The sequence below is a fragment of the Eucyclogobius newberryi genome, unplaced genomic scaffold (assembly GCF_026437365.1).
Source record: "Eucyclogobius newberryi isolate DKJ021-1_F unplaced genomic scaffold, fEucNew1.0.hap1 SCAF_11, whole genome shotgun sequence".
Taxonomy (NCBI): Eukaryota; Metazoa; Chordata; class Actinopteri; order Gobiiformes; family Gobiidae; genus Eucyclogobius; species Eucyclogobius newberryi.
In genome coordinates, this window is record NW_027315735.1 from 8,560,269 (window position 1) to 8,587,816 (window position 27,548).

Consider the following 27,548-nt stretch of genomic DNA (forward strand, 5'->3'; position numbering starts at 1 on the left):
TATTGCACTAGGGTTAGCATAAAAAAAGTCTGTATCATAGCAATAAAATCATCATTGAAACCCATCTGTCTCAGCACAGACCATAGGTAACCCTGCTCAAACCGGTCAAACGCCTTTTCGGCATCAAGAGAAAGAATAGCATTTTGATTTGGAGTTTTAGATGAAGTGTCTATAATATGAAGTAGTCTGCGTATATTGTCCGATGCTAACCTATATTTAATTAACCCGGTTTGGTTATGATGGACCAAGTGTGGCATGTATTGTTCAAGTCTTAAGGCTAGGACTTTGCAAAAGCCTTTAACTCTGTGTTTGTTTTTCTTTTTTTAGTAACAGTGAAATAATTGCAACATTCGAACCATAATTTTTAAGAGCAGTGGACCCTGCTGGGTCTAAAAGGTGCAATACAGCTCTGGTGGGATCTCATCTTTTTTTTTCCTAGTGAGACTGCAGCTCTTGGGGGTAATTTTGCTAAATGAAGTGATCTTAAGAAATCACCGGTAGAATTTTTTTTAAAAGTTGTATTAATGTGTGCAGGGTCAGAGGTTACTATGCCCTCCTCTCTTTTTATTGCAGAGATGTTGGCTAGCTGGCCGTTGTTTTTAATTTCAGGATTATTATTTATTTTGGTAATCAAGCCCTAACCCGGTTCCTCTTTGAGGGAAAATGGTGATCTTTCCCACAAATAATCACTGCAAGCCCTATTTTTGACAATATTTTAAACGAGCCACTGTATTACTTATATTGCAGCCTACTTTATTGTGCAATTGGCTGTTATTCAGAAAAGTTGGAAAAGCTTTTTTGCGGCAAGACGCGGCGCAACAAATGATCACGAGATTTAGCTCTAGTAATGTGCCTACGCACTGCCCGGAAGAAGGACCAAAACAAATCCCACATGAATCACAGAAGACAAGAGATTCTCGCTGAGATGAAAGCACGTGTACTGCTTCTGTCATTCTGACAGCAAGTTTAGGTCTAAACGCAGGCAATTGACAATTACAGGTTTTGACAAGAAACATCAGTTTCTCACTAGAGCATCCTCTTTAGACTATCTCAATGTGGTCATCTCACAATTTCGGTTGAATGGGATGGTCGTAGGGCTCGTGGACCATGTGGATTGAGTAAAAAAACATGCGCAACAGGTGACATTATTTGGAGAGTTCAGAACTTCTACTGATAAACATACCAAAGGATGTTCAGGGATGTTCACTAGAGGTGAGCAGGGTCTATCAAGCTCCTATTGTTTTATCAACGCATAAAATGTTATGTGATGTGGGACATTTTTTTTTTGTCTTTTGAGGGGGGGAGGGGGTCCAGAGAGAGATGACATTTTTTTTGTCTTTTAAGCTTCCACCTATTTTGAGAAGATCCCTTACTTAACCTCGGTAAAACACTCGTTGAAATAACGAAACAGTTAAAAATCTGTGACATTTCCAGTCTTTGAAAATACTAGTATTTGTGCACTAGTTTAGATTTGGTCTGTTGGATTACAACAAAACGAAAATATATTTCAGATGCAACAATCAAAGTTAATTGGTAGTAGTAGTGTCAAATACCTAACACAGTTGAGTACTTTTGGAAAAACTGCATATACAGTAAATCTACTTAATTATATAGGACTGCATGCTCGAGTACATCCCCTTTCTTCCCACCTCTGTTCTGCCTGTCCTATGTCAGGGAGTACTGCACCTGCCGACAGAGAAGACGGTTTGTTCCCCAGGCCGGATCCTGAGGCGGGAGATCCGGCTGGCTCTGCGCTGACCCCTCTTGCTCCGGCTCTGGGCGCACAGGTGGCACGTGTTGTGGAGGTCAGTGCCAGAGTGGACTGTGTGCATGTGAGGGGTCACGCCGCCAATAGACTCCTTCCGAAGCCTGACAAACAGAGCGGGAAAAAAGTGAAATCCTTACTTTTCCATCAAATACTATACGTCTATTAGTATTAGGTACCGTATTTTCCGGACTATAAGTCGCACCTTTTTTCATAGTTTTGGCCGGGGTGCGACCTATATTTATACTTATGTACTTATTCTTATACTTACTCTCCGGAGCGACACAGACACAGACACAGACACAGACACAGACACACACACACACACACACACACACACATACACACACTGCAAATACATTCTTGCTCTGTCTGCCTCTGTCTGTCTGGGTCTTATCTCACGACCATATTAGGATGTCCGTGGAAGGTACAGGCTGGTACGGGCTGGTGCCGAGTAAGGTCCACCTTTTAATGAATATTCATATCCTTTGTGTGTGTGTGTGTGTGTGTGTGTGTGTGTGTGTGTGTGAGAGAGAGAGAGAGACAGCGCAGAGGGAAGCCTGAGCAGACCGTCTGGTGGAACTTCTGAGGGACAGGCGTGTTTCAATTTGTTAGTTTTGTAATTGTAGGGAATACATTATTTTTATCTATGCGACCACAATCTTTCTTGTTTTCTCAGTTATATTAGAATCTGAAACTTGCAACCGCATTTCATACTCCAGTGCAACTTATATATGTTTTTTTCTTCTCTATTATGCAATTTTTGGCTGGTGCGACTTATAGTCAGGAAAATACGGTAAGTAGAAGTATTGAAATAGTTAAAGGACACATATTCTGCATCGCTTGTATTGTTGTGTACCTTCACTTTGGTATATCATGTCATTGAACATAAAAAATGTGGTACATAATATCAGTTAGGCCTTTCCCACATCAGGACTTATGTAATTATGTAGTAAAAATTACAGAAGGGTGATAAAGAAACCTACTTTAGCTCTTCCCCCACAAATTAATGTAACACACAGTTGTAATGAACAGAAAATTCTCAGAACAAGTCTGGTGATGATTTATGGGCTTAAAAGCAGCACAAAAGATCTCGGAGGTCTCGGAGGTCACTTATAATGTCACAAATCTCGGAAATTTGGAATGGAGTGATTTCTACGGCTCAGAGTTAGAGTACATCATAAAGAGGATTCATCAAACATGTAAGGTGAGATCATTTAGCAAAATAAGTTTCCTCTAAATATATAACTTTTCTTATGGAAGGTCTGCCACCTGCTTGTCTCCATGGAAAGGCAATGGGATTAAACATATATTTTTTCTTTGTTGAAGAGTTTTTTGGCCGAAAAGTTTAATTTAATTAAATACTAAAGATTAAACATATATATCACAATGGCTACAAGGTGATGACCAAGTTACAGGTCAGATCTAAGGAGAGGTGACCCTGCTCACAGTTAAAATGCAACTGTTCTTTAAGGTATTTCACAACAAAAAACAATACAAATATGTAATAAAAACAGTAAATATTGTCACTGTTGTTTAATTCAGTGCTTCAGTGCTAGAGGATAGAGAAATTACCCATGCCCCCTCACAGCCTCAAGATATTATATTGTTATCATAACTGAATCAAATATATATAATTATGTTTTTTTTAATATGCAGATGCCTAAATTAACCTGAAATATCAGTATCCAAATGCTTTAATTCTATAAATGTATTTTTAGTACCAGTGTCATTGTCAATAAAATAGGCTTTCTCAGATTTGAACTCTTTCATTGGTTTGGACTAGCACAATATAACTTAATTGCTCTGCAAATGAGCCACCCTCTCCTTTCAGCTTCCTCTGTCTTTCTCCTCTCCTCTTCTCAGCTCCCTGTCTTTCCTCTCCTCCTCTCAACTCCCCCTGTCTCTCCTCTTCTCCTCCTGTCTCTCCTCTTCTCGTCTCAGCTCCTGCTGTCTCTTCTCTCCTCCTCTAAGCTCCCTCTGTCCCTCCTCTCAGCTCCCCGTCATTCCTCTCCTCTTCCTGTCTCTCCTCTCCTCCTCTAAGCTCCTCTGTCCCTCCTCTAAGCTCCTCGGTCCCTCCTCTCAGCTCCCCGTCATTCCTCTCCTCTTCCTGTCGCTCCTCTCCTCTTCTCAGCTCCTGCTGTCTCTCCTCTCCTCCTCTAAGCTCCCTCTGTCCCTCCTCTCAGCTCCCCGTCATTCCTCTCCTCTTCCTGTCTCTCCTCTCCTCTCCTCGTCTCAGCTCCCGCTGTCTCTTCTCTCCTCCTCTAAGCTCCCTGTCCCTCCTCTCAGCTCCCCGTCATTCCTCTCCTCCTGCTGTCTCTCATCTTCTCCTCTCAGCTCCCTGTCTTTCTTCTCCTCCACTCAACTCCCTCTGTCTCTCCTCTCCTCCTCCTGTCTCTCCTCTTCTCGACTCAGCTCCTGCTGTCTCTTCTCTCCTCCTCTAAGCTCCCTCTGTCCCTCCTCTCAGCTCCCCATCATTCCTCTCCTCTTCCTGTCTCCCCTCCCCTCCTCTAAGCTCCCTCTGTCCCTCCTCTCAGCTGCCCGTCATTCCTCTCCTCCTGCTGTCTCTCCTCTTCTCCTCTCAGCTTCCTCTGTTTCTCCTCTCCTCCTCTCAGCTCCCTCTGTCTCTTCTCTCCTCCCCTCAGTTCCCTTTGTTTCTTCTCTCCTCCCCTCAGGTCCCCCTGTCTCGTCTCTCAGCGTGGGATCAGATATGAATGCACATGCAACATACTCAGATATGCTTTATATCGCATATATTTCTAAAAGAAGCACAGGGTGGCAGAGAGCTGCGGAGAGGGACAGAGCATATGGTACAGGCAGTGACTAAAGTTGTGGCTAAACCTGAGGCAAACATGTGAAACTGGGGCACAGGGAGATAGACTGCTCCACTCTCCTGTTGCTCTTTGTATGTGGCTGGTTGTCTGTGGCTTACCTGGGGTCATGCCGCGCACACACACTGCGATTTCCAAGCATCTCATTGAAGGCCTCCATGTTGGCTAAAAGTCACACATATAATTACCATTATTTTAATTATAGCGCTTTTGGAAGATAATCCAGGTCACCATATATACAGTAAAAAATAAATATAATAAATAAATAAAATAAGAATACAATTAAACATCAATTGACAATTAGAAAACATAAAATAAAAAATAACTGTAATTGTTAGTTATGTTAAAAGTTACGACTAATTAATTAATCAAAATGGCAAATGTAATTAAGTGTATAGTTGCATTAAATGTGCAATGAATTAACTTACAGTACATTTAATGAATTTAATTAGCATTTTATTAGCATTTTATTAGCATTATTTATTTATTAATTGCTATTAAATTAATTTTATCGCAATTGATGTTGCTCAGATTAGCAGGAAAACTGTGGGAATGTGTCACTGTTGTTTCAATAAAAATGCACTTTTGAGTGTTGGTGGATGACCCTAAAGCCCCTTGGCCCAGCGAAGCCCGTCACTTCCCAGTGTGAGCAGGGAATACAGCAGAGGCAGAGCCGATGAGGCTCCGGGTTTGAAGCGGGGCGGAGAGAGAGCGCTCTCATCTGGCTAATATCTATCTATTTGTTTCAGCTCATGTTTTTTAATGTTACTGTACATTAGAGCTGGGTTTCGATTCAAATTTCAAGAATCGATTCGATTCCGATTTTTACGTTTCAAAATCGTTTTTTTCCGATTTCTCAGATCCCAGATTCATCTCAGATTCGCTCCGATTTCGATCTGATTTCCGATTCGATCCGATTTCGATTCGATCCGGGGGTTAATGTTATTAAAAATTGAAAATGTATTTGAACCGTTTCCTTCACTTCATGACTGTGTAGAGAAGCAACATATTAAAACTAGTATTATATCAATATTAAACAGCAAATCTTACAAGTATTGGTAGTTACTGATGAAAAGGTTAAGGGTCAATCTACCTTCAAGAAAGATAATCCAGGAGTCCTGAATTATCTTTCTTGAAGGTAGATTGAAGTTCACTGAGGGAAATGTAGAAAATAATTTAAATTAAAAAAATAAAAATAAAAAAACGATCTTTGGACGTACGAATCGATAATCGGTCATTAATATGCGAATCGATTAAAAATCGGAAAATTGATTATTACAACCCAACTCTACTATACATTTAAGAAAATATTTTTGGAGAATTATCTTACTATGTGGTTGTTGTGTGAGTGGTATAAGTAGTTATAATGGTACTGTCCAAGAGGCAAGAAAACATTGGACTTGTTCTTTGCCAACACCAAGGAGGCTTATTCTTCATCCCCCCTCCCTCCCCTGGTTAACTCTGACCACAATCTTGTACATCTGCGGCCTGAGTATGAACCCATTGTGCACAGGAAGCCTGTGGTGCCCCATGTGGTGAAGAGGTGGACTGCTGAAAGCGAGGAGGTTCTGAGGGACTGCTTCATCACCACTGTCTGGACTGAGCTTTATGACCCACATGGGGAGGACATCAAAACCATCACAGAGTGCATCACAGACTACATTAACTTCTGTTTTGAAAACACTGTACCCTCCCGGACGGTGCAGTGTTTTCCGAGAACGGAAAGCTCTGCTGAGGGAGAAGAAGAGAGCTTTCAGGTCAGGGAACAAGGAGGAGCTGAGGACTGTGCAGATGAAGCTGAGGAGGAAGATCAGACAGGCGGAAGCCAGCTACAAGAGGAAGATGGAGGACCAGCTGCAGCAGCAAAACATTCAGGCAGTGTGGAGGAGCCTGAAAACCATCTCAGGCTTCAAAGTCCCCCCTGTCCAGACGGAGGGGGACTTAAAGTGGGTGAACGGGCTTAACTCTCACTTCCTGACATTTGATCAATCACCCACCCCTCCCCCTGCACAGCTGCATACTCTCACTTCCAGAACTGGTCCACACCTGTTCCTCTTCACACCTCTGCTTTGGTCCATCAGCTCACCACTCCACCTGGACTCACCCATCCCCCCAGCACACAGTCCCCCTGCCAACCACTGACTGCCAGAGCAGCATGGGTGAGTAGAGAGCTGAAGAAGATTGAAATAAGGAAGTTAACAGGACCAGACGGCATCAGCTCCAGGCTCCTTAAGTCCTGTGCAGAGTTATGGAGCATATCTTCAACATGAGCCTGAAGCTGAGGGTGATGCCCAAGACACTGCGTGCCAAAGACCTCAGCATCTTCAGGCCGGTGGCTCTCACGTCCCATCTGATGAAGACACTGGCTGTACAGAGAACTAGCGCAGGACTTTGAGGACTGGTGTCAGCAGAACCACCTCCTCATCAACGCGGGGAAGACCAAGGAGACGATGGTGGACGTCCGCAGACGCCACTCTGCTGCCCCTTCACCAGTGAACATCCAGGGAAGGGACATTGAGAGAGTGGACTCATAAAAGTACCTGGGTGTTCATCGGAACCACAAACTTGACTGGACTCAAAACACAGACGCACTGTACAGGAAGAGCAAGAGTCTTTTGGGGTGACAGGGCACTTCTGAGGATCTTCTACAACTCTGTGGTAGCATCAGCCCTCCTGTACGGTGTGGTCTGCTGGCGTAGCAGCATCACAGAGAGGGAGAGGAAGAAGCTGGACAAAGTCATCAAGAGGTCCAGTTCCGTCCTGGGCTGTGCTCTGGAGCAGGAGGTGGAGGACAGAAGGGTCCTGGCTAAACTCACCATGAGTGTCGCCCCCTGCAGGACACTCCGTCCGCTCTGGAGAGCAGCTTCAGTGACAGACTGAGCCACCCTCGCTGTGTGAAGAAGACGTTTCGCAGGTCTTTCCTTCCTGCTGCTGTCAGACTCTACAACAAACACTGTTAGCCCTGAACATGTGTCATTCAGTTTTCATTATTCATGTGCAATACTGTCATAATCATGTGCAATACTGTAACATAATGCCAATCATCCTGGTGCAAGAGTTTTTTTTTATTATACTTCTGTGCCTAATCTGTTTCTGTACCTAATATGTGTTGCAACACAGGAATTTCCCCATTGTGGGACGAATAAAGGTTATATTATCTTAATATACATTTGTGAGAAGACAAACATATGAACTCCTAATCTAACACAAGAAAAACTCTCTCACCTTCATTTTCAATAATGCATTTGAGGATCTGCTCCACCGTGTCCTGGTTTTCTTCATCATCATCTGAACAAAACAGACGCAAAATTTACTTGACGCAGAGCTGTGCAATATATTACAACTAGGGGTGCACCAATATATCGGCCCAGTATCGATACCGGTCGATATTCCAGTCATTCAGTAATATCGGTTTCAGCCAAAAGCACCAATATCAGTCCGTGATGTTACGCTTCGGTTTCGAAAGGGTTAACTCTCCTGTCCCTTCAGAAACAGGAAGAAAACAGGAAAGAAAACAACAGCTCCATGGACAGAGGCTTTCTGCTGCTATATTCTAACAAAACAAACCGTAAACTTGAATCCAGTCTTTATTTTCTATGAGGCATAAGACCAAGAAATGACAAAGATACAGATTTTTAAAACCTCTAGAAACATTTTAGACGAAACTTATCATTAAATAGCGCGACAAATTCACTCGCGACCTGCAATAAACACAATGTTTTTTTAGATACTATATGACTGGTTTTCCTCCTAAACAATCCGTTTGACATGTTTATATTCTAAATAAGTTGAGTGTGAGTGGTTTTAAGAAGGAGAAGAGAGTGTGTGACACAGTCGGAGGAGAAACTATCTCTGCTGAGGCGACACAAACACAATGATGACACACAAACTGGAGAGGTTCAGAGAGAAACTTTAGTCTGAGAAATAATCTAAAACAGGAAATTCACAGAATGTAAAATGAGATGGATAATTTTACTCTAAGAATAATAATAGTATCGTCTATACACTGCCTATAACTAACGCAAATTAAATCATAGCTCTATCAAACTTTTAGTTTTTTTTCCCCAAAGAAGGGTATTATGTGTTTTCATATAATAGATTTGATCTTCATTTTAGAATTAAAAAAATATTAGTTTAGAGCTAAATAAGAAAAATACTAGTGTTTAAAATAGCAAACAACTTATAGAAGATATTGGCCTTATATCGGTTTATCGGCCCAAGCTTTTCCCATAACATCAGTATCGGCCTAAAATGTCTATTTTGGTGCACCACTAAATAGGTTAGGAATTGTAATAATTGGTTCTTTATCTGACTATAATGATAACTTTGAAATCTATTTACTCCCAGAGCTTATTAAACAACCAGTATAATCTGAAAAAAACTATTCCATGTTTTTAGTGCAACCTTTTCGGGCAGACTGTATACTTACAGAATGTATGTGAGTATTTGTGTACATCAGAGGAATACGGATAAAGTCCGTAATCATGTCTCCTCCAAATAAGTTAAGGTGTCGGTTCCCCTCCTTGAACCGACACCTTAACGTGGTGGAGGGGTTTGAGCGCCCAAATGATCCCAGGAGCTATGTTGTTGGGGACTTTAAGCCCCTGGTAGGGTCTCCCGAGGCAAACAGGTCCTAGGTGACGGGTCAGACAAAGAGCGGATCAGAAGCCCCTTATGATGAGCACAAGATAAAGGCCAGTTACGTCGCCCGGATTGGCGTTGCCGGGGGTGGGTGCTCGACGGCGAGCGCCTGGTGGCCAGGACTTTCCCCTCGGGGCCGGGCACAGCCCACTACCCGCAGGAGGATCCATAAGGGGCCGGTGCAGTGTGATCTTGGCGGCTGTCGACGGCAGGGGCCTCGACGACCAGATCTCTGGACGCAGAATAACTCTGGGGACATGGAAAGTCACCTCGCTGGGGGAAAGAGCCTGAGCTTGTGCGGTTGGTTGAGCAGTATCGACTAGATATAGTTGGCCTCAAGCACAGTTTGGGCTTCATCTCCTCGAGAGGGGCTGGATGCTCCACTTCTCTGGAGTTGCCCGCAGGGAGAGGCTGCGGGCTCGTGTGGGCTTGCTTATAGCCCCTCAGCTCAGCCGCCACGTGTTGGAACTCCACCCCCTGTGGACGAGAGGGTCGCTTCGGGTGGGGGACAGGTCTCTCACTGTTGTGTCGGCCTATGGGCCGAACTGCAGTGCAGAGTACCCGGACTTCTTGGAGTCCTTGGGAGGGGTACTGGACAGTGCACCGACCGGGGACTCCGTTGTTCTACTGGGGGACTTCAACGCCCACGTGGGCAATGACAGTGACACCTGGAGAGGGGTGATCGGGAAGAACGGCTTCTTCGATCTGAACCCGAGCGGTGTTCAGTTATTGGACTTCTGTGCTAGCCACGGATTGTCCATAACGAACACCATGTTCAAGCACAAGGGTGTCCATCAGTGCACATGGCACCAGGACACCCTAGGCCGGAGGTCAATGATCGACTTTGTTGTCGTGTCATCTGACCTCCGGCCGCGTGTCTTGGACACTCGGGTGAAGAGAGGGGCAGAGTTGTCAACCGATCACCACCTGGTGGTGAGTTGGATCCGCTAGCGGAGGAGGAGGCCGGACAGACTTGGCAGACCCAAGCGCATTGTGAGGGTCTGTTGGAAACGTCTTGCCGTCTGTCAGTAGGGTATTCAACTCACACATCCGGGAGAGCTTCTCCCATATCCCGGGGGAGGCTGCGGACATGTGGACCATGTTTTCCACCTCCATTGTCGATGCGGCTGCTCGGAGCTGTGGTCGCAAGGTCCCGGGTGCCTGTCGCGGCAGCAACACCCGAACCCGGTGGTGGACACCGGAAGTAAGGGATGTCGTCAGGCTGAAGAAGGAGGCCTATCAGGCCACTCTGGCTTGTAGGTCTCCTGAGGTCATTGACAGGTATTGGCAGGCCAGGCGTTTGGGGAGGCCATGGAGGAGGACTATCGGTCGGCCCCAAGGAAATTCTGGCAAACCGTCCGGCGCCTTCACCAACACCGTTTACGGTGCGGGTGGAGACCTGCTGACCTCGACTGGGGATGTTGTAGGACGGTGGAAGGAATACTTTAATGACCTCCTTAATCCCACCGTCACGTCTTCCAAAGACGATGCAGAGAAGGGGGACTCAGAGGCTGACTCGTCCATCACCCAAGCTGAAGTCACTGAGGTTGTTGGCAAACTCCTCTGTGCCAGGGCTCCGAGGGTGGATGAGATCCGCCCTGAGCATCTAAAGACTGGATGTTGTAGGACTGTCTTGGTTGACTTGTCTCTGCAACTTCGCGTGGCGGTCGGGGACAGTGCCTCTGGACTGGCAGACAGGGGTGGTGGTCCCTCTGTTCAAGAAGGGGGACCGGAGGTTGTGTTCCAACTACAGAGGGATCACAGTTCTTACCCTCCCCGGTAAGGTCTATTCCAGGGTACTGGAGAGGAGAATCCAACCAATAGTCGAACCTCGGATTCAGGAGGAGCAGAGTGGTTTTCATCCTGGTCGTGGAACACTGGACCAGCTCTATACTCTCCATCGGGTGCTCGAGGGTTCATGGGAGTTTGCCCAACCAGTCCACATGTGCTTTGTGGATCTGGAGAAGGCCTTCAAACGTGTCCCTCAGGGTGTCCTTTGGGGGGTTCTCCGGGAGTACGGGGTCCGGGCCCTTTGCTCAGGGCTGTCCGGTCCCTGTATGACCAGAGCAGGAGCTGTGGTCGAAATGAGTTTCCTCAGCCGGGTGACTGGGCTCTCCCTTAGAGATAGGGTGAGGAGCTCAGTCACACGGGAGGAGCTTGGAGTAGAGCTGCTGCTCCTCCACGTCGAGAGGAGCCAGCTGAGGTTAGCCACCTCAGGCATCTGTTCCGGATGCCTCCTGGGCGCTTCCCTAGGGAGGTTTTTCGGAGGACTATGTCTCTCGGCTGGCCTGGGAACGCCTCGGGATCCCCCGGAGGAGTTGGGTGAAGTGTCTGGGGAGAGGGAAGTCTGGGAGTCCCTGTTTAGACTGCTGCCCCCACGACCTGGCCCCGGATAAGCGGAAGAAGATGGATGGACGGATCATGTCTCCTCAACAGGGCCTCATCTGAGACGCTGCCTTTCTGCCGATACTCCAGACTTGTGCATACCGCCCCTATTCATTAGGTCCTTTAATCCAATAACATATATAGAGTGCAGTGTGTGCCTAGTCTCACCATCGTGCTGCTCCAGCTCGTCCTCGTCCTCTGGGTCATCCTCCATGTGGCAGCGATAGCCCTTTTGTTTGAGCAGGTGGCAGATAAGGATGCCACACAGCCCTGTGAGGAAGAACAGGAAGACCACCACAAAGATGATGTAAGGAGGCGGGTTGTCCTCCAGTAGCGCCCCCTCCTGCACACTCATGGTGTATGCGGCAACTGGGACAGCACAGGGTGGGTCAGCAGCAACAGCAACAAATATCCAGGCCCACCATATAAATCCTAGTGTCCACTACGTGTTTTTGGCGATCTGCAATGAAAATAAAATCTTGATGTGGCTGAGAATTGTAGATTGTAGGTCTCACGGTGACACAGGGACAAAGAATAAACTAGCACATACTGTATGCCTGCCTTATGGAGCGGGCTCATTTCATGCTGCAATGTTCTGTCAAATCCTATAGGCCAAAAAAAATATCAAAAACAAAATAAGGTACCCTTTTATTTATGTCAAACCTATTTCATATTTTAGAATCTTGGTCACAGAGTGAGCCCTCCTGTCACTGTGTCTATGCTCAATATCTGTCAAAAATGTAAACAAAGCAAAGTGCAGCAGAGGAGCCGCGAACAGGACCTTAGCTCTTTATTTCTCATTGATTTTGTAACTTTTACAAACGCAAAACCGGAAAAACGCTGGTGAATTTATCACATGGTGCCTAAAGCTGATATTTGCTCAGACAAACTAACAAACTAATGAACGAAGTAATGACTGATTGTGTGAACCATCACACAGTGTGTTTGTTTGTGTTCTGTCTTATAACTTAAATTCCCCTCGTAGTGTAGTGTGACGTCGTGATCCAGTGGACACCCGGCTTAAGATACACACTCCTCTGGCTGAGAGCTACAAAAGCCAAAAGAAAAATAAATGAATAATATATTCAATTCAATTTATTTTATTTTTGTCGTGATCAAAATCACAACAGCAGTTGCCTCGAAGGGTGACAGTAAAAACAGATGAAACAGCATCCCCTGTCCTTAGACAAATGTCCCAAAGTCCTCTGTCCTTAGACCCTCCTTCTCTGCAAGGAATATTCACATCCATATCAAATACAAACAATTACACAATACGTACATGGCCTACAAGTACCGTTTATACTCCCCATAATGACCTGAAAGTAAAGTTAAAGCAGAACTATTTAACTTCAGTGATAGAGTTCCCCCTGCAGCTTCCTTGTGAAAATACACTCTCAAGAACCAATCCACCCTTTTTTATACAAAACATTTGCCAAACAAAAAAGTTTGTTACAAAGACGTTTAATAAGGTGACCATTTGACTCTTGTTATTTGTCCTTAAGTTATTATTAAATTTTTCTACTAACAGCTAACATTTGATTAATGGGGTAAAATGTCAGTCTTCATTTAAATGTTGGCCTGCCAGAGGTCTAAGACTATTACTTCGACTTTGTGATTACATGATATACAAATCACATTTGTAGTTTGCAAAATTTTATGAGCAGACTTGCAAAATCCTAAATCTATCATAAAAATTACTGCTTAGTTAAATTCATGGACCTCTCCCTAGCACTAGCAGCTTGCTAGGTTTCAGCATTTCATCCTCGGTCACCGCGTTTTGTCCTGACTCAGAGTTGTCAGCTTCTAGCTTCAGATCCAGTGTTTTATCCTCGGGCAGCACATTGCCACTTTCCGGCATTTTATCTTTGGGCACCACGTTGCCACGCCTCAGCGTTTTCTCCTCGGGCACCACGTTACCAGCCTCCAGTTGTTTCTCCTCGGGTACCGCGTTGCCAGCTTCCAGTTGTTTCTCCTTGGGTACCTCGTTGCCAGGTTCCAGAATTTCATCCTAGGTTACCACGTTTTGTCCTGACTCAAAGTTGCCAGCTTTTAGCTTCGGTTCCAGCGTTTTATCCGCGGGCAACATGTTGCCAGGTCCCAGCATTTTCATCCTGTTACCGCTCTTTGTCCTCTGGCTCAGAAATGTTAGGTTCCAGTCTTACCAGGTTCCAGCGTTTCCTCCTCGGGCACCGCGTTGCCAGGTTCAGGCATTTTATCCTCGGACACCGCGTTGCCACGTTCCGGCATTTCATCCTCGGGCACCGCGTTGCCACGTTCAGGGATTTTAACCTCGGGCATCGCGTCGCCATGTTCCGGCAGTTTATCCCCGGGCACCGCATTGCCACGTCCCGGCGTTTTCTCCTCGGGCACCGCGTTGCCACGTCCCGGCGTTTTCCCCTTGGGCACCGTCTTGCCAGGTTCCACCCTATGTGCCCACCAAGCAGTTTTGCCAGGATCCACTCCAGCCTCGTTATCCACTCCAGCCTCCTCAAGAGCAGATTGCCCTCTTGCTCTAACCCAGAAGGGCTGCGTCCACCCACCGGTCTCCGCGGCAGAATACTTTCAGCCTCGCGCTTTCATGTCTCGCTGAACCAATTAAATCCCAGATCAGCTTCTAGCGGCCCCAGATAGAAGAGAAAGTGACACTAAAGGATAAAACGCCGGAACCTGGCAACGCATTGCCAGAGAACAAAATGCTGGAACCTGGCGACGCTGAGCTTGAGGATAAAATGCTGTAACATGGGAACGCAGTGCCCGAGGATAAAATGCCTGAACGTGGCGAGGCGGTGACTGAGGTTGAAACGCTAGAACCTGGAGACGCGGTGCCAGAGGATCAAATGCAGGAACGTGGCGACGTGGTGCCCGACGATAAAACGCTAGAACATGGCATCTTGGTGCCCAAGGAGGAATTGCTGGAACCTGGCAACGGGGTGCACGAGGGTAAAACTCAGTAACCGAGGATAGAACGTTGGCACCTGGCAACATGGTGCCTGAAGATAAAAAGCTGGAACCTGGCAACGCAGTCCCTCAGGATAAAACGCTGGAACCTGGCAAGCAGTGCTCGAGGATAAAGTGCTGGAATCTGGCAGCGCGGTGCCCGAGGATAATATGCTGGAATCTGGCAGTGCCCGTGGATAAAACACCTTGCAACGCAGAGCTAGAGGATAAAATGCCGGAACGTGGCGACGCTGAGTTAGATGATAAATTGCCGTAACGTGGCGGTGCGGTGCTAAAGGATAAAATGCCAGAACGTGGCGACGCGGCACCCGAGGGTGAAACACTAGAACCTGGCAACGTGGTGTCTGAGGATGAAACGCTAGAACCTGGCAACTCTGAGCTAGACGATAAAATGTGGAAACTGAGGATAAAATGCTGGAACTTGGCAACACAGTTACCGAGGATAAAACGCTGGAACCTGGAAAAGCAGTGCCCGAGGATAAAACGCTGGAACCTTGTAAGCAGAGCTAGAGGATAAAACGCTAGAACCTGGCAACTCTGAGCTAGACGACAAAACGTGGAAACTGAGGCTAAAATGCTGGAACTTGGCAACACAGTTACCGAGGATAAAACGCTGGAACCTGGAAAAGCAGTGCCCGAGGATGAAACGCTGGAACCTGGCAACGGAGTGCCCGAGGATAAAACGCTGGAACCTTGTAAGCAGAGCTAGAGGATAAAACGCTAGAACCTGGCAATGCGGTGCTCAAGGAGGAAACGCTGGAAGCTGGCAATGTGGTGCCAGAGAATAAAATGCTGGAACCTGGCAATGCAGTGCCCGAGGATAAAACACTGGAACCTGGCAATGCAGAGCCAGATGATAAAACGCTGGAATCTGGCAGTGCCCGTGGATAAAACACCTTGCAACGCAGAGCTAGAGGATAAACCGCTGGAACCTGGCGACGCTGAGTTAGAGGATATAGTGCCGTAACGTGGAGATGCTGAGTGGATGATAAAGTGCCGTAACGTGGCGGTGCGGTGCTAGAGGATAAAATGCCAGAACGTGGCAACTCTGAGTCAGACGACAAAACGTGGAAACTGAGGATAAAATGCTGGAACCTAGCAACACAGTTACCGAGGATAAAACGCTGGAACCTGGCAAAGCAGTGCCCGAGGATAAAACGCTGGAACCAGCCAACGCAGTGCCAAGAATAAAACACTGGAACCTGGAAACGCAGCGCCCGAGGATAAAACGCTGGAACTTGGCAACGCAGCGCCCGAGGATAAAACGCTTGAACTTGGCAACGCAGCGCCCGAGGATAAAACGCTGGAACCAGGCAATGAAGTGCCCGATGATAAAACGCTGGAACCAGGCAACGCAGTGCCGAGAATAAAACGCTGGAACCTGGCAACGCAGCGCCAGATGATAAAACGCTGTAACCTGGCTACGCAGTGCCCGAGGATAAAACGCTGGAACCTGGCAATGCAGAGCCAGATGAAAAAACGCTGTAACCTTGTAACGCAGAACTAGAGGATAAAACGCTAGAACCTGGCAAAGCGGTGCCCGAGGAGGAAACACTACAACCTGCAACGCAACTCCTGACGAGGAAACGCTAGAACCTGGCAACGTGGTGCCCGAGGATAAAATGCAGGAACCTGGCAATGCAGTGCCCGAGGATAAAACGCTGGAAATTGGCAACGCAGTGCCCGAGGATAATATGCTGGAACATGGCAACGCAGTGCCCGAGGATAAAACGCTGGAACCTGGCAACGCAGTGCCCGAGGATAAAACGCTGGAACCTGGCAATGCAGAGCCAGATGATAAAACGCTGGAACCAGGCAATGAAGTGCCAGAGGGTAAAACGCTGGAACCTGCAACGTGGTGCCCGAGGATGAAACACTGGAACCCGGCATCGCAGTGCCCGAGGGTAAAATGCTGGAACCTGGCATCGCAGTGCCCGAGGGTAAAACGCTGGAACCTGGCATCGCAGTGCCCGGGGGTTAACGCTGGAACCTGCAACGTGATGCCCGAGAATGAAACGCTGGAACCCGGCATTGCAGTGCCCCAGGGTAAAACGCTGGAACCTGGCATCGCAGTGCCCGAGGATAAAACGCTGTTTGGCCATGCCACTGCTCGACTCCAGTTATGCCGCTTATTAGTGGTGATCGTTACAACATATGCAGTCTTATCAGCCCAGACAATAGTCTGTTGTGTTTCTGCTGTACGGGTTTTCGACCGTGGCTCACTTTTACGCATCAAAGCGTCAGTGGAAGCGCTTTTTGCTACATGAGACCGGTACAAACAAGGCTTTCCGCCACCCCCTGTTTGTTCGCTCAACTCATCTGAAGTCTTGCTGCTGTCCCGAGGCCCGGGGGAAAAGGAGGAAGCAGAGGAGAAGAGGCACAAGGTCTGGTGTGCAGGTCAAGCGCAGACAAGTCTTGTGTTCAGAGTGCACGAGCCTGGACAGTAGGAAACGTGCTAGGTGCTTACGCCTAATCCCTCTTCTTGATGTTTGCGGCTGTTCCTTGTCGCCATCTTCACCGCCTGCCCAGGTCATGGCGGCTGCTGTTCTGGAGCCTTTGCGGTGCTGGAATTGTGAGCACTGGGGCCACCATGCGCTTCCTTGTTCACATCGGCTGACCGGCGTCTTCCCTCGCGGAACAGATTGGAATCACGTGATCGTAACGCTTGTCTTCGACCAGTCCCGCTGCACTCTGCTGAACCGATGGACGTAACGTCATCCACAGTCCGGCTCGGCCTGTTGAATGTCCGTTCAATATCCAATAAAGCCTTTTCCTTGAATTAACTTTTTACGAGATAAAACCTTGATTTCATGTTTCTTACTGAGACATGGCAGAGAGAGGGAGAATTTATATAAATTTAAATTAACTCTGCCCAGCTGGCTGCTCAGTTGTTACGATGCTCCACCCAGGTCGACGCGGAGGAGGACTTGCGGTTGCGTTCCAGGACAGTTACACATGCAAAGTCATAAACTTCCTAACTTTCACTTCTTTTGAAAGAATTCATTCCTTTAGCAGCCACTGTTTATCCACTCTAGATCAGGTGCCATCTGTAAAATCCACCTTGTCAACACAGAAAAAAGCTTGTCCTTGGATTAATGAAGGTATCCTAAATCTAAAGAGACTATGTCGGATAACTGAGCGTCTGTGTAAAACCTCCAATCTTAAGGTCCATAGATTACACCTCAGAGATCTTGTATCGTCTTACAATGAAATGATGGAAAGTTCCAGATATGATTACTTCCACCAGCTAATTACATTGCAGTGTTGTTTGACACTATCAATTATATTGTATATGTCCTACAGCTGCAGTTACACCTGTTTCCTGCAAAGCTGACAGCAATGTATTCCTCAAGTTCTTCACCGATAAGATTAAGATGATCAAAGACCAAATCCCACCCCTTTTGTGTGATAACCCTGTTTCTGTGTTTCCCCAAATTGGTCTTCTTTTAAGCCTGACACTCTAGGGGACATCTCAGCTCTGGTGACCAAGATGAAACCCTCCTCTTGTACATCTGATGCCCTTCCCTGCAGACTCTTCCTTAAAGTGTTTGATAATATTGGCCCCTGGGTTACCAAAATTGTAAATCTCTCTCTTTCTACCGGTGTGTTTCCTGGTCCATTCAATCATGCCATAGTAGAGCCACCACTCAAAAAGACAAACTTGGACCCGACAGACCCAAAATGTTTCAGACCGATTTCATGTCCAAGATCCTAGAGAAGGTGGTCTCTGAACAATTGTCAGATTTCCTTGAACAGTCTAACATTCACGACTCTTTTCAATCTGGTTCCCGCAAACATCATTCTACGGAAACCGCATTGCTAAAAGTGTCCAGTGACATTATAATGTCTGCTGATTCTGAAAAAATGCACTGTTCTAGTTCTTCTGGATCTGTCTGCAGCCTTCAACACCATTGGGTATCATATCCTGATACAAATATTGAGAGACCTGATTGGATTTACAGGGTCATTTCTTCATTGGTTTTCCTCATATTTATCCGGAGTTTTAGTTTCAACCAAATAATGTCTGATTCAGCTGATCTATTGTGTGGAGTTCCTCAGGGCTCCGTTTTGGGTCCTGTCTTATTTTTACTTTATATAATCCCCCTGGGAATGATCATTAAAGAGTTTAGTGATGTGTCCTACCACCTGTTCGCTGACGATATTCAGCTATATTGCTCTTTTAAGCCTTCTGAGATCCAAAAGCTGAACTCCTTGGTCAGTTGTTTAGTGCAAATAAAACAATGGCTGAGTAAAAATTCTCTGCAGCTAAATACAGACAAAACAGAAACACTGATTATTGCCCCTGATGATGCCATTCCAGAAATAAACCAGTATTTGGGTGATCCAGGCCAGACTGCTAAACCAAGTCTTAGAAACTTGGGGGTTATCTTTGACAAAGACATGTCTTTAAAGCACCACTCCAAGCTGTTGACTAGAAACTATTTCTTTCAGAAGAGGAAAATCTCTTAACTCAGGAAAATGGTGTCTCAAAATGATCTGGAACTCATAATCCATGCTTTTGTCTCTTGACTATTGTAACAGTTTGTTTTCCTGTCTAAACAAGAAGGATCTCTCTCGTCTGGAGCTGGACCAGAACTCTGCAGCGAGGATCTTGACTCGCACAAATAGAAGGGCCCACATTTCACCCATTCTCAAAGCCCTTCATTGGCTGCCGGTCTCCTACCGGATACAGTTTTAGTCCTGACTTTTAGAGCTTTGCATGGTCAGGTCCCTTTGTACATCAGCGATCTGATCAAACCATACACCCCCCCTCGCTCACTGAGGTGTTTGGATCAGAAACTGCTGTTGCACTTTCCTCGCACTCGTTTACGGATCAGAGGAGACGGATCCTTCCAGGCTGTTGCACCTAGACTCTAGAATGATCTTCCGCTCTCCCTACGGTTACAGGACTCTGTTGTTGCTTTTAAGGGTTAGCTCAAAACCCCTTTATTTAGTCGAGCCTTTTAATTACATTTGCTTTAGGGACTGATTTGACTGTATATTGTTGTATGTGTATTGCTCACTGTAAGTTCTTTGTTCTTCTTTCTTTCGTTCTTTGTGTTTTTGTGAAACACTTTGTGACTTCTGTCTATGAAAGGTGCTATACAAATAAAATGTACTTACAACGCAGTGCCCAAGGATAAAATGATCAACATGATATGCAGATCAACATTAACATTATGGACAGTAAATTCATCATGTGAACAAAGTCTTCAATCAGATGATTGCTTAATAAAACAGCATAGTCTTTTAGCTCAGTTTTAGCTTTCATTTTGGGAGAGAAAATGGTTCTTGAGAGTTCATTTAAATCCAATTTCAAATTGAAAGCAGCCATTTTAGAAAAATGTTATTCCAATTTTCAAAGCACGAAATATCTGCTTGTGGTGGAGAGACCATAAAACCCCTGAAGGTGTGTGGACCTCCCAAAAGGGGATGGTGAGCTATCCAGCAATGAAAAGCCTAATGTCCGGCATTCCTGACACCATGGCAAAGCTCATTCACTCATCTGTAGGTTGCTTACAAATTAATTAGCTTCAATTCAAAATGAATGGAATTGAATTACATTTACTTATATTTGAACACTGTTGACCAACCTCAACCCCCACCCTGAGAGGGTGGGGAGGGAGGTAGTGGGAGGGGAGGAGAGACCATTGATCTCATTAATTTGACATGATATTGTTTTGTACACTATAATGGTAAAATGGAAAATACAATACAAATTATATCACAAAAAAAAATAACTGACTATTGATCCCCGTGAAAACCCTGAAGTCTATCATGCACTATTCCGGCATGAGTGCTGTCCATCTTGTTCCAGTACACGTCACAAGTGAGCACCTGCTCCCAGTACAGGTTCGGAGGATGTGGTAATTCCATCGCATTCCATCGTCCCGGTGAATCCACATTCTTGCCAGGTTTGAGAGCCCTCTTCAGGCCCTTGTATTCTTTCATCTTGTTTATAATCTCTGTTGGTATTGGCATACCCACCAGTTTGCTGACATAGGTGACCTTCTTTGCCCAGGCAGTTCTTAGTACTTTCTCTTTCATCTAAAATCTCTGAAAGTTGGAACTAGTAGCCCTTTCGTCTCTTTGTATTTTGGCACATAGTGTTCCAATCGTGTCTGCAGGGTTGCACATGTGCATTGACTGGTAGCAGGTGTGACAGAGTCATTGGAAGATTCTGCTGTTGTTACATGAAACTATATGACACCAACCTCAAGGACATGGCACCGGGACTGATGAAGAGGACTGGGTATGGGCTGTGGGTGTGGTGTTGTCTTTTTCTGGAGGCAGAGAAGAAACACTTCTACAGTTTGTTCAATCTTCTGATTTGGATCACAAGTTTACGAGTAGGAAATTGGCTCATGGCGCTATGTGTTGCCATTGCTTAGTTCTGGTTTAGTCCTGTGTTAGTCTGGGAAGACTGTGATGAACCCCAGAGACAAGCGATCAAGCTTGTGCAGGTGGTCCTTGAGTTGGACCTGTGACTAAAGGACATTTAATAACAGGAACGTGAACACATTATTCAGGATCTAGTCGGCATTTTTATTTCAGAGGCTCCAGGGATTGAGGCGCAGATATGCTTGGATTACATCAATCTGTTTGTAGGTCTAGGTCTGTAGGTTTTCATTTCTGGATTTTAATTTCTTCGGATCAAAGCGAGTGAAGCAAGAGCTGGAGCGAGGTGAGCGAGGTGAGAGAGGTGCCCTACTGATAAGATAACGTGTTTAGCCATGCTAACTCGTGGGAAAGAAAGTTGTTTTACCAGTGCCAGCGCACGGTGCGTCCCCTTTACATGATGATAATTGTCTTAAAACACGCTCTCAGCAGTTGTTTAAGATGAAGAACTTCCTTTTCGTGTGTTGAAATTCACTTCAATTTATTTTTGTAAAGCCCAAAATCACAACAGTTGTTGCCTCGGAGGGCGACAGTGAAAAACAGATTAAACAATGTTCATAGGGACTTGGCCATGTCCCAGCATCCTGTGTCCTTAGACAAATGTCCCAAGGTCCCCTGTCCTTAGACTCTCTTTCTTGGCCAGGAAAAACTCTCCTTCTCGGCAAGGAAAGATCCTCCTTCTCAGCCAGAATTGAAGTAGCTTACGTGCGGCGGGAGCTCAGTTGCACTATACTGCTGCTCATCAGAATTTTCAGTTGTGACAAAGGAGCAATAGGTAAATGTTTTACTGATGATGTCATGTATCCTTGAACGTTCCACAGTATCGAATGCAACTTGGCCATTTTCCATGGAGAAAAGAAGGTAACACTACAGAATCAAGTATCTTTTGACAATGAAAATGCCTGTAATAGTTATTTCCAGAGTCATTAAAAATAGATGTGTAAAGTCACAAATCTTTCAACAAACAAACAAACAAACAAACAAACAGCAATGTGGTTTCATGTTCTTAGGATTTATTGTTTTACTATCATAAACCCAATCCGGTTCAAACATGTTCATGACACAAACTCAGGGAAAGTAAGCAAGCAAAAGGTAAAGATGGACAAACCACAGCACTGACAGTGTTTATGTGGTCGCATTTCCCATGTGTGGAGATGTGCGGGCACGTACCGGTGTGTCCCCATTTTTTTTAAATTAAAATGCATTATGCGCTAGGTGGTGATTTATACATGCCTTTTAAGTCTCCATTTGCTGGAGGATCAAACTCTCAACACTATTGGAAATTTACCTGAAGAAGACAGAGTGGAGCTGGGTCAAACAATCTTCAAAGCTTCCTCAAACACCTCAGTCTGAAAAAGATAACAAATACTGACAATTTGGATCAATTCATATTATTATTTATCTTCAACATTTGCAAAAATAATTTATAAAACACACAATAAAGAACATAGAACATGACCAGAGAGCAATATACAAAATAAAAAGAACAATATAGACGCAAGCGTCCATGATCGGCCCTCGCCCGTGCCATGCCTCTGAGGAGAGGACGATAACACATCTCAATCTCCTTTTTAGTACACTTAATGCAAAATCCGTGGCAAATTCTCTTCTAGGGCATTATTGTGTACAGACATTTTCAATATTTTGGGCAAAGGGGAATCTCAGCTACCAAAGTACAGACAGTTTATTAAAGGTCCCATAACATGCAAAATCGACTTTTCAGAGCTTTTAACCTTCTTACATTGCTATTTGTGCTTCATATATGTACCCAGAGTGTTTTTTTGATTGATTCCCGCAGTTTTTAGCTATATTACAGACTATCTCCTTTCCTCGAATCTCCAAACTGACGGGCGGTGGGTGCAAGACTGCGTCATAAGGGCAAGCATGCGTGGGGCACACACGGAGACTATGTCACGGGTGGGCGGGGCACACACGCTCTCTGAAACTACGTCACGGGTTGGGCGGGGGAGCCAGATCCCTCTTCGCAAGGGTGGGGGCGAATATCAAACCAAGCCGTTTGCATTTCCGGGTTGGTGAGGGGGTCCAAGGTATGGGTGATATTTCTTAACTATTATGTTAAGGGTGTTGCACAACCCTTATTATTATCAATTATACACTTAGGATAGACTACGAAACGTGAAAAAAGCATCTTATGGCACCTTTAAAGTCCCGACCAGAGAGTAGAACACGCTTGATAACTGTTACACAGCCCTCGGCAACACTTTTCTCGCCGTGGCCCAAGTTGCTGTGGGTTCTTCAAATCACGCCATGGATCACCTGATCCCCAAGTACAGACAGAGGCTGAAAGCTCTTCAAACGAGTAGTTAGGACCTCTAAGAAGTGGACCTATATATATATATATATATATATATATATATATATATATATATATTTGTCCAGTTTCCCACAAAACTAATTTTTCACGCTTAGTACTCAGATGTGGACATGTAACTAGACACCAAAGGTCTCAAAAATACAAAAATATAAGGGATGTAAATATGCAAATACCATTATTTAATCAGTGCCATTAACTTAATTGTCAACAAACAAACAAATATGTCACACGAATACCATTAGTTTCCTCAAACCAACATAAATGTCTTACTAAGCAATCATTACTGACATAAGGGAGCTGAAAGCGGGGGAGGAATCGGCGCACACATCGATGAAGCTGAACAGTACATTTCAGACCTGGTGATCTGCAGACACTGAGGGCTGAGATGGTGGCGCTGCGGGCCAAGGTGGTGACGCTGCAGACAGAGAACAAGAATATGAAAAGTAAGATCCTGGATTTGGAGTCCAGATCACATAAGACCAACCACAGACTTGTTGGGGCACTAGAAGGACAGGAGGGCGATGACAATGAAAGTTTTTTTTTTTTTAAAGGTCATCCCAGAGCTCATTTCAGGCTCTGGAGTTTCATCACAATAGAAAGATCACATCACCTGGGCAAAGCAAGACTTTTGGACAGAGTAAAATGTATATGTATACTCAGAATTGCCCAGAATTCTCTACCTATTCCTTACTATTTCCATCCCCAACCGGCTGTTTGATGGAGTGGAATTAAACAATCTCAACATTTGTATGTCAAGAACAAAAAAAATCTGTATCCGATACAAAGCATTACAATTATTCATTCATTTTCTACCACTTGTTTGTGTTATGGGTCGAGGGTGACTGGAGCCTATCCTAGTGGTTCAGGGGGGTACACCCTGGACAGGGCCCAGCTCGTCGCAAGGTTAACACAGAGACATAGACACACAGACAACCATTGACTCTCACATTCCTTCACTAGGGGAAATTAACAGTTGCTAATTTACACATATACATATACATGTATGTCTTTTGACGGATGGAGGAAGTCGGAGAACCCGGAGAGAATCCACGGTAACACAAGGAGGACATGCAGACTCTACCCAGAGAGATGATGTACTGTTGGTCTGGCCCAGGAATCGAAACCAAAAATTATTAAAGCCTATAAATCAGAACTTTCAATGGGCATAATATCTAAATTATACAAATACATTTACAATTTGGGCAACGGCTCAACTAATTACATTAAGGATAGATGGGAAAGAGAGGGTTACTTTGCTCTGACCGAAGAATGGGAAAATATATTTGAATGGGAAAATATATTTACATCCCAGTGGAGAACCACAAAATCACATGTTTGGAGAGAATTATGTTGGAAAAATGTGTCACGTTTCATTATAACAGCATGTCAAATTGCCCATTATTCACAAGGAAATATTAACTGTGGCTAAGTGTGGCTGCTAGGAGGCAAAACCCTATTACATGTTTTGGGACTGTTCTTTGTATTGGACAAGTATTGGCCTGAGATCAATAAAGCCTTACAGAAAATGTAGGACCACCATCTCATTGGATTTCAGGACCATGTATTTGGACCTCAGGACTCCTGCCATGGAAACAAACAGCAGCTATCTCTTTAGCATCCTCCTGACAGCAGTGAAAAAGGCCTTCTCAAGAAATGGATGACACAAAATGCACCGACAAGCATTGTTGGACCTTTGTCAAATGGAAAATATTAAATTCAGATTTTGACAGACAGAATTTGAAAACTGACACGCTTGACTGTGGACTAAATGGGACGTTTCCTTTCGGTTTTGTGATTTTTTTTTATGGCTACTGATATTGGTTTATGTCTATTTTCTCTGGTCTTGTTTTGTTTTACTGTTTGTTATTTTGTAATAAATTTGAGGGGGAAAAAACAAACTATTTTTGGAATATTTGTGTAAGATTTTGAATAAATCATGTGATCATATGATTAAAAAAAAAAAAAAAAAAAAAAAAGCTCATCTCAAATGCATGAGTTTCTTGTATTAATTTAGCTGTTTAAAATGTTCTCCCAAGTTCTAAATCACCTGTATGTATTCAAGATGTGAACTGTGGACTTAATTTTCAGGCCAGTCATTAATAGTCATGGGACATCTGACAACAAGACAAAAGGCCCATGATCCCATTGTGCAAGAGCGTGTGCATCTTCTCTGCCAGGACTTGGTTAACCTTGGCTGGATCTTCGTCTTCTTGTCGACAGGCATCAAACCGAGAGGCCCGAATGTGTTGGCTCATGTCTCCACTGTCCACAGCAATTAAGGATCAGTTTTACCAAAGACAATTAATTTTGTATTGTCACGTGATTCAGTAAATGTTAACACAGTTTGAGTTTATTTTATGTGGTCATACAAGTGGTTTGTACTTTATAAACTGACTTCAATGTGTCTTTTACCTTACATGTTCACTTAAAGAGCATATTCCAAAATTAAGACAGCATTATTATTACTTGTGTTGAAACTTCAGGTAATTTACTTGAGATTTATTACGGGAACATTGGCAATTATATTTTACAAAAGCTGAACTAAATAATTATCATATTTGTTTTTTAGATCCAAGATTTGGGTGAGATAAACTTTAATCTCTGGCTCAAGTTCCAAACTTGTTCTCTTGTGTAACATATTTAATAAGTCCATGTGCATAATATGTGTGCCATGCAGGGTGTTAGCATTAGCATTAGCATTAGCATTAGCATTAGCATTAGCATTAGCAGCAAGCCTCGGTTGCTGGGCGATGGAGAGGCTCAGTAGGCTAGACCTGTCCCATTTCGGCGTGGCCTTTGCGGTCCACAGAGGCTACACGGAGGAGCAGCCTCCACTGGCTTGGTCCTTCAAAGGACCGTTGAATTGGGACACAGCTACAGAGACAGTTTACAATTAATTGGCACACTTTTCTGACAGTTTAAAGGATCATTCAACAAAATCAATGTGTTATATGGTATCATATGTTTGTCAGACCAAAACTGTTGTCATTTATATGGATTTTGGCCCTTTGATACAATACGGTTGCTAGGTAACAGTTGTGGAATTACCTCTGCCTATATCATATTTGCTGCCGATGTCCAACCAGGAAGTACAATTATAAACTTTACAAAAATGGTAAAACTGGGGATAAATAGGTAAACTGTTTAGTCAAATCTGAGAGACAACGGTGTTCATTATGTTTAGTAAAATCTAAAATATAATTGTGTTCACTATGTTTAGTAAAATCTGAACAATTATTGTGTTCACTATGTCTTAGTGAAATGTGTAGTCTAATTTGTCAAATCCCGCTCCGCCCACTTTTTCCTCTTTTTCCCACGGGAACTTTTGTTGGTTTAAATGAGAACGAGGGAAAAGTCTTGCAGCTAAATCAAATAATAATATTTTCTAATGTAAATTATCAGCAATGTCTAACCAAAAGCCTGAAATCATCATTGTAGTTTAATTTAACATGACAATAGTTCTAAAGTTGAAATGTTTAACGTTAAATTAAATGATAGATGTACGGATATCATGCCGGACTGTCGCTCTGTTAAGCCATTAGTCGTTTGTACAGCGTTAGAGCATTGTTATTATCTCACCTTTCACAATAAGGCACTTTATATCACTATATAAAGTGCCTTATGTAAATACATTTTTCGGGTAATTTTATGCACTCTAGAGTAACTGAGCTTCGGCTGCAAAAGAAATGACAAAGAATTAAAATAAACATTCCAAGCCTGACTACGTCCTTGCATAAGCACGTAGTTGAAATGAATGTGATTTGATTGTAGAAACAATACAGTCTGTCACTAACTTATGGACTTAAAAACAGCAAAGAAGATTTTCGGAAAAAAAACAGCAAAGAAGATGTTTTTTTCTAACTATGTTTCGAACATTGCAAATTTAGCTAAATGCAACTCCAGGTATGTTTTAGATGAGGGAACGTGAGGGATGTTAGAGCATGGTCAAAATAATTAAATAAAAACAAATCATGAAATACAGCCTCAGAACGTGGTTTCTTTATTTAATTCCTGGTCAATGGTTCTGGGCCAGTTTGAGCCCTTGCAGCTGTAAATGGGTATTTTTGCTTGAGCTTGGCCCCACAGTTGGTACAGCCCGGAACGCATTGCGCAAAACAAATTAATACAATTTATTTTATGAATTTAAAAAACACGCTCTTGGCTTTTGCCAGTAGTGTCTAACCTTAAAAAAGTTGGGAAAACCCTAACTAGTTGCTTTTTAAACAGTTTGCAG

General features: G+C 44.4%; 1 protein-coding gene across 4 annotated transcripts in view; it reads right to left on the reverse strand.

Annotated features, from left to right (window-relative positions):
- The window catches only part of rell2 (RELT like 2), a 38,428-nt gene that overhangs the window by 3,579 nt on the left and 7,301 nt on the right, over positions 1–27,548 (reverse strand). For 2 of the 4 annotated variants that reach the window (XM_072435547.1, XM_072435552.1), the window contains exons 2-6: positions 22,268–22,328; positions 11,791–11,991; positions 7,822–7,884; positions 4,698–4,761; positions 1,687–1,869 (exon numbers count right to left, since the gene is read on the reverse strand). In XM_072435547.1, the coding sequence (XP_072291648.1) occupies positions 1,687–1,869; positions 4,698–4,761; positions 7,822–7,884; positions 11,791–11,977 (497 nt within the window). In that variant the 5' untranslated portion in view covers positions 11,978–11,991; positions 22,268–22,328. The remainder of the gene's footprint in view (positions 1–1,686; positions 1,870–4,697; positions 4,762–7,821; positions 7,885–11,790; positions 11,992–22,267; positions 22,329–27,548) is intronic. The other 2 variants (XM_072435559.1, XM_072435568.1) reach the window with 2 other exon arrangements.